This window comes from Hemicordylus capensis, chromosome 5 (assembly GCF_027244095.1).
Source record: "Hemicordylus capensis ecotype Gifberg chromosome 5, rHemCap1.1.pri, whole genome shotgun sequence".
In the NCBI taxonomy this organism is placed as follows: Eukaryota; Metazoa; Chordata; class Lepidosauria; order Squamata; family Cordylidae; genus Hemicordylus; species Hemicordylus capensis.
The window spans coordinates 254,654,312-254,667,774 of NC_069661.1; the positions used below are offsets into that span (position 1 = coordinate 254,654,312).

Below are 13,463 nucleotides of genomic sequence, written 5' to 3' on the forward strand. Positions count from 1 at the left end.
AGGCAAAAACCTTAACAAGAAGTTCTGGTAAGAATTAATCTGCCTGCTCTCCTTTCACTATAATCTCAATTGATAATTACCGCCTTCACAAGTTAGCCCACTTCCACCTCAGATGTTCATGCACCAGCCATCTTGAATTGGTGTGGATGACATCATTGCAAACTATGCTATTGAGTAGGGATGTGCCCAATCGCTTTAAAATGGAGGGATTCCAAGCCCCTTAAACATGGAGGAGAGCAGGTCCATCAATGTTCCTCCTCAGTTTGCCACCATTGCTGTACTCATGGCACTCGCCCCAGGAATCAGTGTGCAGCAGCAGTGCTCTCTCCCAGCTGCCCCCACGTGGTGCCAGCATGCGCAGGGGCAGCTGAAGGAGGGTGCCACCGGCACACGCTGATAGCTGGGGGTGGGGTGCAGCACGGGTATGGCAATGATGGTGCGTGGAGGAGGAGCAGGGATGGACCTGCTCTCCTCCATGTTTAAGGGGCTTGGAAGCCCTCTGTTTTAAAGGGATTGTGCTGTGATTCAGATGCTGAATTGCATTTCGGCACATTCCTACTACTGAGGTGTACCAAATTTGGTCCAAACCAGGTGGTTCACAAGTTAGCCCACTCGTGCCTCAAATGTCCCCACATCTGCCATCTTGAATTGAAGGGACACCATTCAATTCAAATTAACAAATTGAAGGGGCACCATTGAGATGTCCTTACAACTGTACCAAATCTGTAGGGACAAACTGAAGGGACACCATTGAGATATCCCTACAACTGTGCCAAATGTGGTCCAAGTTGGTCCAGGCATTGTGAAGTTGATGGGGACATACACAGAGCTGGTGAACTCATTAGCTTACTTTCCTTAAGGAAAGTCGGCTAAAAAATTAAGTCCAGTTCTGAGACCTGGAACCTTAATCTGTGTCCTGTAGCTGGAACCCCCACTATAAGCACTCTTGAGCCTTATAAGGAGAGTATTTTCCCTTGACCTTCCTTTGTTGTTTATCTCATGGTCACAGAAGGCAGTGTTCAGAATGTGAACTTGGGTGACACTTACAGCTACTACATGATCCAAGGACTACAACCTGGCATTGAATATGTCGTCACAGTGAATCCGATCTTTGGAGCCATCGAAGGGCCGATCGTGACTGCAAAGGCGACAACTTGTACGTAAGATCTGGTGGCACAGCATTCCTGTAATCCAGCAGACAGTAGGCTTGTTCACACAGTCATTTGAATCTTGGTTTAATGTGGATTACCAACATTGAAGTGATTGTGTGAACCCATGCCCAGGGGGTTTATGGCCTGGGATTTCCACCTTGGCATGGGTTCACACAATCGCTCCTGTGTTGGTAACCCACAGTAAACATATATTCAAATAACTGTGTGAACAGGTGTAATATTGATGTTCTTTTGTTCTGTGTTCTGAGAAGCTGGGAAAAGTTCCAGCCTGTGTTCTCATCTCATGATCATTTTTCTGCCGCCGGAGGTTAGCCAGGATCCAGGGTGCAGGTTCTCAAGATCAAGGGATCTTGGTCAGGGCATCCAGCTGGATGACACTAGACCAGAACTAATCCTAGATTAAATATCCTATTTAATACTGTGGTAAGTAGCAAGGGATTCCCGCCATGCATAGGTTTTCATTATCACAATAATGTCGGTCAACCATATTTAACCAGGATTAACACGGTTGTGAGAATGCAGCCCCAGAAAACTCATTTGGGAGAGCCCTTATTGACAAGGGGTTTGCATGATGTTAGGGGCATAAGTAATCTGGACAGATGGTAGTCTGAGTTATAGCACTGTTTTTATTGTTATGGCAAAGGTGCCATTGTGGCTGTGGAAGATGGGAGTTGTAGTCCAACAACATCTGGGGACCTAAGGTTGGGAGCCCTGTGCCTAGGAAGGAACCTGGGATCTTCTGCATGCAAAATGTATAGATCCCCTCCTCTGCTGAGGGCTCCAGCTCAGACATTCCCCTCTTTCCCCCCAAACCACCAAGTGATGTAAAGGTAAAGTGTGCCGTTGAGTCAGTGTCGACTCCTGGCGCCCACAGAGCCCTGTGGTTGTCTTTGGTAGAGTACAGGAGGGGTTTACCATTGCCTCCGCCCACACAATATGAAATGATGCCTTTCAGCATCTTCCTGTGTTGCTGCTGCCCGATATAGGTGTTTCCCATAGTCTGGGAAACATACCAGCGGGGATTTGGACCGGCAACCTCTGGCTTGTTAGTCAAGCATTTCCCCGCTGCACCACTTAAGGTGGTCCAAGTAATGTAGCCTGCCTTATTCTCCCTTGCAACCCAGATTAAATATCCCGTCCACCCAGCAAGTCAGAACAATACTGCCCTTCCCATTTTCTCTTGCTGCTTATATATCTGTTCACTTCAGTGTCATCAAGCGCTGTGCAAATTTTGAAAGCAACAGATGTCACAATCAATTCTGTGCTGGTTTCCTGGAATTCAGTCCCTGGTGCTACTGGCTATCGCGTGACGTGGGGTCCAACACCAGGTAACGGAACTATCATAGCAAAGAGTCCAGAACTGTTGTTGTTACATACATTTATATATTACTGTCAAAATTAGTATATAAATGTAAATGCCTCTCTGATAACTTGGTTTTGTGACTTTACTGCTCATCTCTGGGTAATGAACCGTTGTTTGTATCAACAGCTGAAGGCCACAGACCATGGCAAAACCTCTGGATTTATTGCAAGCTGCAATGCATCCTAATCATGAAATTTTATTTAAATACATTACCAAAACAAAAGACACACTGCAGAGAAATGTGGGATGTAGACGACGAAGCATCTTTTGAGCAGTTGGTGTCTGCTTTATCTTTCCCTGCAGTGTAACTGAACCGGGGAAACCTGAACTGTTTGGCCTCACACACCTCTCCACTCCAGTCCCCAAAGCAGTTTTGCAATCATTATAAAAGTGGTTGCATCTTTTTAATAAGGTGATGGATGAATGGGTAGACATACACAGGCTGTTTCACATTTTTTGTTTTTGCTTTAAAAAGTCAGGCAGCTCACATTACACCCATCACATCAGTTTTCTCCAGGAGAACAGCAGGAGCAGGGACTAGTCACTGATGAAGGAGAGAAGCAGAGAGAAATAACAGATGGGTAAAGGCAGCCAGGGTCTCCTGCTTCCCTGTTTGTCTATAATTGGGGAAAGCTTCAACAGTCTCAGCAGTAAGAGCCTACATGACTGCTTGCAGTATGTGATTAGGCTCAAGGTTGCTATCTATGTGACTGGACGGCATCTCCTTCAGTCGAATTTAGGTGCCCCTGAGGCCTGGTCTATATTAACCAAAAAATGAAGTGGTAGAGTCTTAAGGTGGTAGAATGGACTGGGCCACTTACAGAGCACACGAGGAATCACATTTTTTAAAACGCAAATCTATGTTTAAAAAACCGACTCTACATATAGAAAATTAGCACTGAAAGTAGACAGCTGGGCCAGAATGTTTCTCCCCAGGAGTGGTGGTGGACCATGTGTGGCCATGGCCCCCTGGCCCCGCCCCCGTGTCTGATGTCAGATGCAGGGGCGTGGTCTCCCACATGGGGCCGCGCAGCCCCGTTTGGAAAGGAAACTGGCCCGCGCTGCGCTGGGCAGTGTGGGCCAGAGCGATTCTCCCTGCCTTAAAGGCAGGGAGAGCTGTTCCGGCCATACTGCCAATGCAGCACAGGCCGATCTCTCTCCTAAAAGGGGCCGCGTGGCCCCGTTTTGTACGGAGGTCAATCGGCCCGCTGCGTTGGCAGTGAGACCAGGAGCAGCTCTTCCTGCCTTTAAGGGCCGATTTCGGCTCCAAACAGGGCCGCACAGCCCTCGTTTGGAACCAAAATAATGTCTCCACCAGGCCCAAGGCCCATCTAGTCCAGCAGCATCTTGTATCACACAGTGGCCCACGAGATGCCACTGGAAGCCTACAGGCAGGAGTTGAGGGCATGTCCTCTCTCCTTCTGTTACTCCCCTGCAACTGGTACTCAGAGGCATCCTGCCTTTGAGGCTGAAGGTGGCCTATAGACCTCCAACTAGTAGCCATTGATAGACCTCTCCTCCATAAAGTGATCCAAACCCCTCTTAAAGCCATCCAGGTTGTTGGCTGTCCTTGTGGCAGAGAATTCCACAAGTTGATTATGCATTGTGTGAAAAAAATACTTCCATTTGCTGGTCCTAAATTTCCAGGCAATCAGTTTCATGGGATGACACCTGGTTCTAGTGTTATGTGAGAGGGAGAAGAATTTCTCTCTCTCTACTTTCTCCATACCATGCATGATTTTATAGACCTCTATCATGTCTCCCTGCAGTTGTCTTTGCACCTTTTCCAGTTCTGCAATGTCCTTTTTTAGATGCTGTTGTGAACTACACCTGGTTTCGCACTCTGTATATGCTCAGAGGGAAAAGAGGCAAAGTCACATCATACACAAACTGAATTGGTTCTTGGAGATGGTGACCATGTAGGATCTGGGCACACAAACAGAGATAGAGAGAGCAGAGACGTATCTAGGGAAAATAGCGCCCAGGGCAAGCACTGAAATGGCGCCCCCTATCCAAACATCTGACACCCATCTTTCAGATAACTTTACCATAATATCAGCTAAAAAATACAAGTCAAGCTCCTTAATCTTTTAATATTTAAAAAAATATTTAGCAGTGGACGTAGCCAGACCAAAAAATGGCAGAAAACGACAAATTTCAGTATGCTGGGGCTCATGAAATACCCAAATATTATGTGGAGGTGTACTTGGAAAACTAAACAGAAATGCCTGTCTAATTTTCTATTATGCATTGTAGCATCACTATTACATAAGTTTAAAAAATAAATGGAGAATTTTACTTTTCCAAGATACTCTGAAAATAATTAAAGGATATGCAGAATAAACTGTGTCACTGCTTGGAATATATTCTAGTCTTTCAGAAAGACAGTTAAAATGAGAGAAAGAGAGCAAGAAACTCCTAGTGGGCCTTAATACTAAGGATTTCACACTGATTCAAAGACAAACTCACCATTAATAGCCATATTATTAAGACATCACATTTAACTCACTTATCACAAGAAGCAAAGTAGAGTAAATGAATACAATCCTAGCTCATAAGCTTCAGCTCAGTATTCACAAACCCTGATTCTCTGTACATCGTGCCAAACTAAATATGTGTACAGTGACTTATATTATATTAATTTAAAAAATTTAAATCTGTATCCCCTTAAGGGGGCTTCCTAAAGGCTGTGTGTGTGTGGGGGGGGGTGTCTGCAAAAGTTCCCCCTCCCCCTGCTGGCCTCTAGAGCCTCGTGGGGACCATTTGAGCATGTGCGGTGGCCATTTTTAAAAATATTTTTTTTTAAATGGCCACTGAAAACAAAATGGCCACTGTGCATGCTCAAATGGCTTCTGTGAGGCCTGGCATGGCCTAGGGCCTCGCAGAGGCCATTAGAGCATGCTTGGTGGCCATTTTGTTTTGGTGGCCTTTTTTTTAAAAAAAAATTAAAAATCGTGCCCCCCTTCATGTGGTGCCCGGGGCACATGCCCTGCCTGCCCCACCCTAGATACGCCCCTGAGAGAGAGAGAGAGAGAGAGAGAGAGAGAGAGAGAGAGACTCAGAAAGTTCAATGGGCTGTATTATAGAAAGTTGCTCATCAGGATAAAATTCAAACAGGCCATCCAAATTAAAAAACATGTTTCTGATTCAAGGTGTAGTGCAATGTGCCTAGCTAAGATATGTGTCCAGTCAGTACTTACTGCTATCTAACAAATCCTAATAAGACATTTAGAGAGAAGCAAAGAAAGAAGAAAGAAGGGAGGGCTTAGGAGAGGGATGGTAGTGATTAGTAAGGAGGAGGGAAGGGAGCAGGCTGCACTGTGCGTTGAATAGGCATCTCACCAGGTTCATGAAGAAGGTTTCAAAGGACTTGTTTGTTGCGGGAGCTTGGAAACGATGCAGGCTTCAGATGGAGGAGAAACACGGGTGCTGGAGAACAGGAGCCTGGGGTGCAAGCTTCAAGCAGTCAAGCAGGCTGGGGGAAGATGCTCAGAGCGAAGTGGGGAGTGAGAGCAGCATGGCTGGGTAGTCTGGACTTCTCACTTGTTGTGGAGGTCATCGGTGGTTCCTGTCCATGGAAAGAGTTCCTGCTCTAGCCCCGTGGCTTGATCAGCAAACTCTGGGATCGCTCTTGAGCAAAATCTGCTGGTGGGCAAAGCTTGCTAGCTCTCTGTTCAGTGAGCTCCATTGTTATAGTTGCTTTTCCCCTTTGATGTCCATTCCTGTTATCTTCTGGATATTGTCTTTTAATTATCGAAGTTAGCTTAGGATATAAATCAAAACAGGATTTGAGTTTCATCTCCTGTTAGCTGCTGTTTGGGGAGGAGATTGTTCTATTAAGATTTGCCCAAAGCCAATCTGCATCTCTGAGCTTGCAAATGGGCTTCTTTTCTTGTCCTCAGATTTCTGGCACCTGGTCCCAGAAGGTGTTAATGGTATTAGCAAAGAAGAATCTAAGCGATTGGTGTGAGACAATGATTGAATCATTCCTAAAGACAGCAATCTGGTGTGACAATACTACTATTTCTACATAGTGAATCTCTCAGAGAAAGAGACAGGATTATCCCCATTGGGCAGAGCAGAGCAATCATTAACAATGATTAACATAGACTTTTTGCAGGAGGAAAAGCGAGCTCAGCTTCTAGCTTCTTCCAGAGACATTATCTGATAGTAAGTTAAATTTTAGCACTTGGATAGACCAAGCTTGGCCATTGTATCTCTTTTGAGTACCCATTTCACAGACATTGAGAATACAATGCTGGATTGACCATGCCTTCACAAAGCAATTAGCAGAGGCAGTCATGAGACTGAGTGTCATTCCTGGTCAGTTCATCTTGAGTTCAGGCATTAATTGATCCCTTAATAAAATGGAATCAGACATAGGCCTGATTCCATATAACTCTGGGTTGGTGACTCTGGGTTTAATGTTGGGGTCAGGGTGTCCCCAACAATGTGGTGACCAGAAGTGTACACAGCACTCCAGGTGTGGCCACACCATAGTTTTGTATAAGAGCATTATAATATTAGCCGTTTTATTTTCAATCCCCTTCCTAATAATCCCTAGCATGGAATTGGCCTTTTTTCACAGCTGCTGCACATTGAGTCAACACTTTCAGTGAGCTGTCTACCACCATGACCCCAAGATCTCTCTGCTGGTCAGTCACTGACAGCTCAGATCCCATCAGTGTATACTTGAAGTTGGGGTTTTTCATCCCAGAGTGCATCACTTTACACTTGCCAACATTGAACTGCATTGGCCATTTTGTCACCCATTCACTCAGTTTGGAGAGATCCTTTTGGAGCTCCTCACAATCTGTTTTGGATTTCACTACCCAAAAGAGTTTGGTATCATCTGCAAAGTTGGTCATCTCACTGCTTACTCCTACTTCTAGATCACTTATGAATAAATTAAAAAGCACCAGTCCCAGTACAGATCCCTGAGGGACCTCACTTTTTACTTCCCTCCATTGTGAAAACTCTCAATTTATCCCTACCCTCTGTTTCCTGTCTTTCAACCAGTTAGCAATCCACACATGTACCTGTCCCCTTATCCCATGACTGCTAAGTTTTCTCAGGAGTGTTTGATGAGGAACTTTGTCAAAAGCTTTTTGGAAGTCCAGGTATACTATTACATTTGCAGAAGCCATGCTGGTCCTCTTCCAGCAGGGCCTGTTGTGCATTACAGTTTTATCCTTGAGAATGCTTTCCATCAGTTTGCCTGGAATGGATGTTAAGCTATCCAGCCTGTAATTTCCTGGATTGCCCCTGGATCCCTTTTTGACAATCGGTGTTACATTTGCTACTTTCCAGTCCTCCAGTACAGAGCCTGATTGCAGGGATACGTTATATATTTTAGAAACATAAGAAACATAAGAATTGCCCTGCTGGATCAGGCCCAAGGCCCATCTAGTCCAGCATCCTGTTTCGCACAGTGGCCAACCAGATGCCGCTGGAAGCCACAGACAGGAGTTGAGGGCATGCCCTCTCTCCTGCCATTACTCCCTTGCAACTGGTGCAAGGAGGTCGGCAATATCTCACCACAAATCAAGGTTAGGATGTAACAGAAACTGTGCATATACTTATTCAGCCTGCTGAAGGTGCCCAGACTTCCAGTGAAGATCTGAAGACCCTGTACAATCTAACACAATCGCTTGTATATAATTTCCTTGGTCACTGCTGTCCACTAGCAATTTCAGGCATTTTGAAATCTGGTTTCCCTTGATTGGTCTTGTTCCACTACATGATATCTTGTTCATTACTTTCCCCCCAATTTTGTGTACCCCTAAATGGTCATTCTCTCCCATTCATGTTAGGGATGTGCACAAATCAATTTTTTAAATTCAGTTTGTGCCCAAAACAAATCACCCCTGCTTTGTTTTGTGTCCAAATCAACCCCCCCCCCATCACTCCAGATTCGATTTGTATTTGCTCTCATTCTGTTTGGATTCGGATCAGTATGGACCACTTTAAAAGTTCCTAGGGGCACCAAATTTGGGTGGTAGGCAGGTCCCCATGGGTGCCACCTACCACCCAAATGTCAAGGAAGTAGGACACTTGGTTGATTTTTAATGAATTATTTTAGTTTTTACTGATTTTGAACATTTCCTCCATAGGAAATAATGGGGATTTGACGACACCATATCCTAACCCTAACACTGATCTCCAGCTTTCATTAAAAATAAAAAAGCTAAGCTCTAGCCCTTGTAGAAGTGGAGTTATGGAGCAAAATGTGTGGTCATTATTTTTTGAAATGTTCAGATTCTTTGGTGTATAATAGCTTTTCCTCATAATAAATGCCTATGAGGATTCATTGCACACCTTCATTTCTTCTGTTCATTTTGACTGTCACTGGACAGTGCCAACTGTCAACTGCCATGTGACAACTACAACCCGACCCCACCTGCAAGGCAGTGGGGTACTCATTTTAATTTTTTAGGAATATTGAAATGTTTAGATTCTTTGGTGTCTAATAACTTTTCCTCATGATGAATCCCTATGAGGATTCATTATATGCCTTCATTTCTTCTGTTCATTTTGACTATCACTGCAAAGTACCAACTGTCAACTGCCATGTGTCAACTACACTCTCCCCCCCCCACCCCCACACACTGGGGTACTCAATTTATTTTTAAAGTATTTTTGAAGTGTTTAGATTCTTTGGTGTCTTCATTACACACCTTCATTTCTTCTGTTCATTTTGACCCCATTGCTTTGCAGGTGGTGGTGGGGAATTGGTGGCATCCCATGTTCCAACTACTCCACAAGCTGCTGGGTACTCAGTTCATATTCTTGAGGTGTTTAGACTCTTTGGTGTGTAATGAATCCTCATAGGGATTCATTATGAGGAAAGGTTGGCACTGTTATGGGATGAAAACTGGTCTTGTGGTAGCAAGTGTGACTTGTCCCCTTAGCTAAGCAGGGTCCCCCTGGTTACAAATGAATGGGAGACTAGAAGTGTGAGCACTGTAAGATATTCCCCTCAGGGGATGGAGCCGCTCTGGGAAGAGCATCAGAAGGTTCCAAGTTCCATCCCTGGCATCAAGATAGGGCTGAGAGAGATTCCTGCCTGCAACCTTGGAGGAGCCGCTGCCAGTCTGTGAAGACAATACTGAGCTAGATAGGCCAATGGTCTGACTCAGTATATGGCAGCTTCCTATGTTCCACTGTCCAAAAGACAGTCAAAATGAATAGAAGAAATGAAGATATGTAATAAATCCTCATAGGGATTCATTGAGGGAAAGTTATTATACACCAAAGAATCCAAACTCTCGAAAAATAGTGACCACCCATTTTGCTCCATAACTCCACTTCTACATGGGCTAGAGCTTAGCTTTTTTTTTTTTTTAAAGGAAAGCTGGGAATCTGGGGGAATTAATAGGATGGATATGAATCTCGAATCAATTCAAATTGAATCAGGCATGATTCGATTTGGATCCGAATCTAGCCAATGGACCACAGGTACTCATTGATTTGTACCTGAATCAATTTGCACATGCCTAATTCATGTTGCTTTCCTTTATGTCAGCTATGTGTCACCTGTAATTTCTTGTATTTCTGTGTCCATGTGGAAACCTCCCTCATCCACTCTATGTTGTAAGGCCTAGTACTTCCTCTGCAATTGCTACCTGTCTACCAGTATTGCATATTTTGAGCTAGGAAATGCCTGTCGGCAACATTGAAAGTAAGAGGGCAGAAGTACAGACTTGAGCCTATATTCTCTTCTGCAGCCTGGAAGTTAGGCTAAGCTAAAGCTGCTCCCTTCCCTAATCAATAATTATTTCTAATACACTGCTAATAATAAAATTATGCGACTTAACTTCTAACACTGCCCGTTTATTCAGTTGCATATGCAGAAAAGGCTTCACCTTATCTGGATTGCACCTCAGAAGTCCAGCTGAACTGATGTAATGAAAGACCCATTTTGGAAGTGTTCGATCTGATTTCCCATGGTCATCCTGTAATGCAGAATACTCATTTTTATGTTTAAAACAATCATTCCAAGATTTATCACGTTACACTTCTATATTTTTCTACCCATTGGCTTACTCTCTTGTTTATATTCAGTTTAAACTGCTTCCTTTAACCTTTCTCTATGGACTTGGCCCTTTTTATCTCTCCTTGTTGCTTTCTCCTCAGTCTCTTCATTCATCAAACACTAATCTTCTTATTAAACCACCCCGCTTTTCTCACCTTGTTGCCCCATATGTGTAGAACATTCTTCCCTTACATATTTGGCAGCCTTCCCTGGTTTTAACAAATTATTTTAAGAAATTATTTAAAACTAATCTTTTCTCTCTTGTGTTTCCTTTGTGTTCTATTCGAGTTCTTTGATTCTGCTCTTACTCCTGCATTAATTATCATATATTTTACTTTAATTGTTTCTGCTTCTATTACTTTCTCGCAGCTAATGCAAAGTTTCCTTCTTTCCCCTCCACATCATTTCTCCTGTTAGCCTACTTTACAGTAGGCTTATGAGATCACCCAGCATTCCGTGTGTGTGTGTGTGTGTGTCCCTATCAACTTTTCAATGCCTGAACCAAATAGGATACAGTTGTAGTGAGTGACACATAGGGACACCTCAATGGCATAGTTTGTGATTATGTCATCCACCCTGATTCAAGATGGCAGACGCATAAACTTTGGAGGTACAAATGGGCTAACTTGTAAACTGTTTGACCGATTTGAACCAAATTCGCTGCAGCTGTGGGGAGTAGGGGCACATATGGACACCTCAACAGCGTAGTTTGTGATTATATCATCCACCCCAATTCAAGATGATGGATGCATGAAGGTTTGAGGCACCAGTGGGTTAACTTATGAACTGCCTAACCAATCTGGACCAAATTTCATCCAGTTGTAGGGGTAGTGAAAAGAAAGTAGACAGATTAGTTCTTACTAGGACAACTTGTTTTATGTCTGTTAGATTGTGAGCCTATAGGCAGGAACCAGGACTTTTCCAGAAACTAATTTATTCCAACTTCAATGAAAATTCTGATGGGAGATATAACAAAGGTGTCCAAATGACATTCAAGTACATTGCATATGTTCTTAACACCATCTGCTGCAATCCATGAAAAAGCAGAAAGGCTTTTCACATGATCAAAACTGGTTTGGACAAGAGTTCCACCCAGCTTTGGAAGTTGTACAATTCTCGACTGTGTGTGAGCAAACAGCTAGGTAGGGGGAGAGCAGTTTGATGATCTGTGAGATAGGAGCTGGGTAGGACAGTGCTGTCCTACACAGCTCTCATACCCAGCATTTTAACAAGGTAGAAGAAAAAGCCATCCTTCCTACCTCCTGTCTCACACCTTCCTCTTACCAAGTCATTTGCTCATTCATGATTGAACACTGGGAGTGCTCACAGCTCCCAAAGCTGGGTAGACAGTTTGTCCTGCACCATTAATGGTCAAGTGAGCATCCCTAGTATGTTTTCAATATGACTTTTATTTCAAGCTGAGAAAGACACAGCTTTTTAATGGATTGTCAGCAGATAGCGCTAAGAATTTACACCATGAACGTCATGAGGACATCTTGTGACATCTCCTGTTGAAATTTGTGCTGAAGTTGGAATAAATCACCCTCTGGAAGAATCCCCTGATTGTTTGTTTTTGGTATAGCTCCCCATGTGTTGCAGGCACTTGGATAAAGAACAATAATTAATCACTGACGTTCTGATGATTAAATTAGTGGCACACTATCCTGTTCTGGTCTTCTGAGCAAGGCAGAGGACTGGTTCAGCAGGTCAGTGGACAAAGAGATCAGTACTGAACAGCAGTGAGGTGTCCAGAAAGTCGCCAGGCTGGGAGCATTCTAGAAAGGCTGTTGCAGCAGTGGCTTCCAGGCAGCAACTGAAGGTTTATGTCATCAGCTTGGATTCCTCACTCTTCCTGATGTTTTAGAGAAGTCCTGATCAAGATCATATTTAAGCACAGGATCCTTCCTCCCCAATAGTGCTCTGAAATGGGATACTGTGGCTGACATGATATGCAGCACCACTGTAACGCTGCATCCTGAGGATGCTGCGGACTCTTAAGCAGCCTCGAAGCTGTTCAGAATGGGCAGTTGCACCAGAAGGGCTACTGCGGTTTCCCCCGTTTGCTGCAAACGGAAAAACTGTGGTAGGGCTCCTTGTGCAACAGCTAGTTCTGAACAGCATCGGGGTTGCTTTTGACCAAAACAAATCAAATCAAAATCTTTATTACGGTCTATAACCAATAACCAAACAGATACAATACTTCACATCAATCCAATTGTCACTTAGATAATCCCTAAGTGTTCCAAATTTTATAGGACTACCCAATCAAGCATTAGTAAAATCCACTGTTATTTCGCGACACACTTTGCATGCCACCGTGCAGAACTTAGCTAGCATTCATACGACATGAGCTGCCTGTGTCACTGGTGTCATCTGGAGTGCCAGGAGCCTTCTGCTCAAAAGCCCAACTTTTGCACCTGGCATTTTTTCTGAGTTAGAATGGACAATGGGTTTGTTCTACCTCTGCAGGAGATCATCTGTGCGATTGCTGCCGGATAGATGGCTTCCCCCTCAGCCTGCCACTCTCTTGGACAGCAAGCCGGGGAGAAGGAATGGCCACCTCAAACACAGTGGCTACTCTATTGAGAGCATCCGCTGCTCTCCTGGTGGGGGGCACACTGGGATGTGGGAGGACTTCCTCCTCCCTATCCCGGCTCTGGCCTCTGCTGTGCCACCGCTCATGTCATGTGGGCACGTGGTGTAGTGGTGGCCAGGACAGCCACTGATCATCTGCAGAGGAAGGCAGGCAAGCTCCTGCTTCCCTGCCAGCCCTAGAGAGTGCACAGCCCAGGTTGTGTGCATGACCTCTATAAGTAACTGCTGGTAGGGGTGTGCAATTCGGATGTTCGGTGTTTCGATTTGGATCCGAACTGAAACACCCCTGTTCTGTTCT

At 44.4% G+C, this 13,463-nt stretch overlaps 1 protein-coding gene across 1 annotated transcript in view; it reads left to right on the forward strand.

Annotated features, from left to right (window-relative positions):
• Positions 1-13,463, forward strand: part of LOC128327458 (collagen alpha-1(XII) chain-like) — a 64,975-nt gene that overhangs the window by 35,642 nt on the left and 15,870 nt on the right. Inside the window, exons 11-12 of the mRNA XM_053256255.1 lie at positions 1,010-1,156; positions 2,381-2,500. Of these exons, the coding sequence (XP_053112230.1) occupies positions 1,010-1,156; positions 2,381-2,500 (267 nt within the window). The remainder of the gene's footprint in view (positions 1-1,009; positions 1,157-2,380; positions 2,501-13,463) is intronic.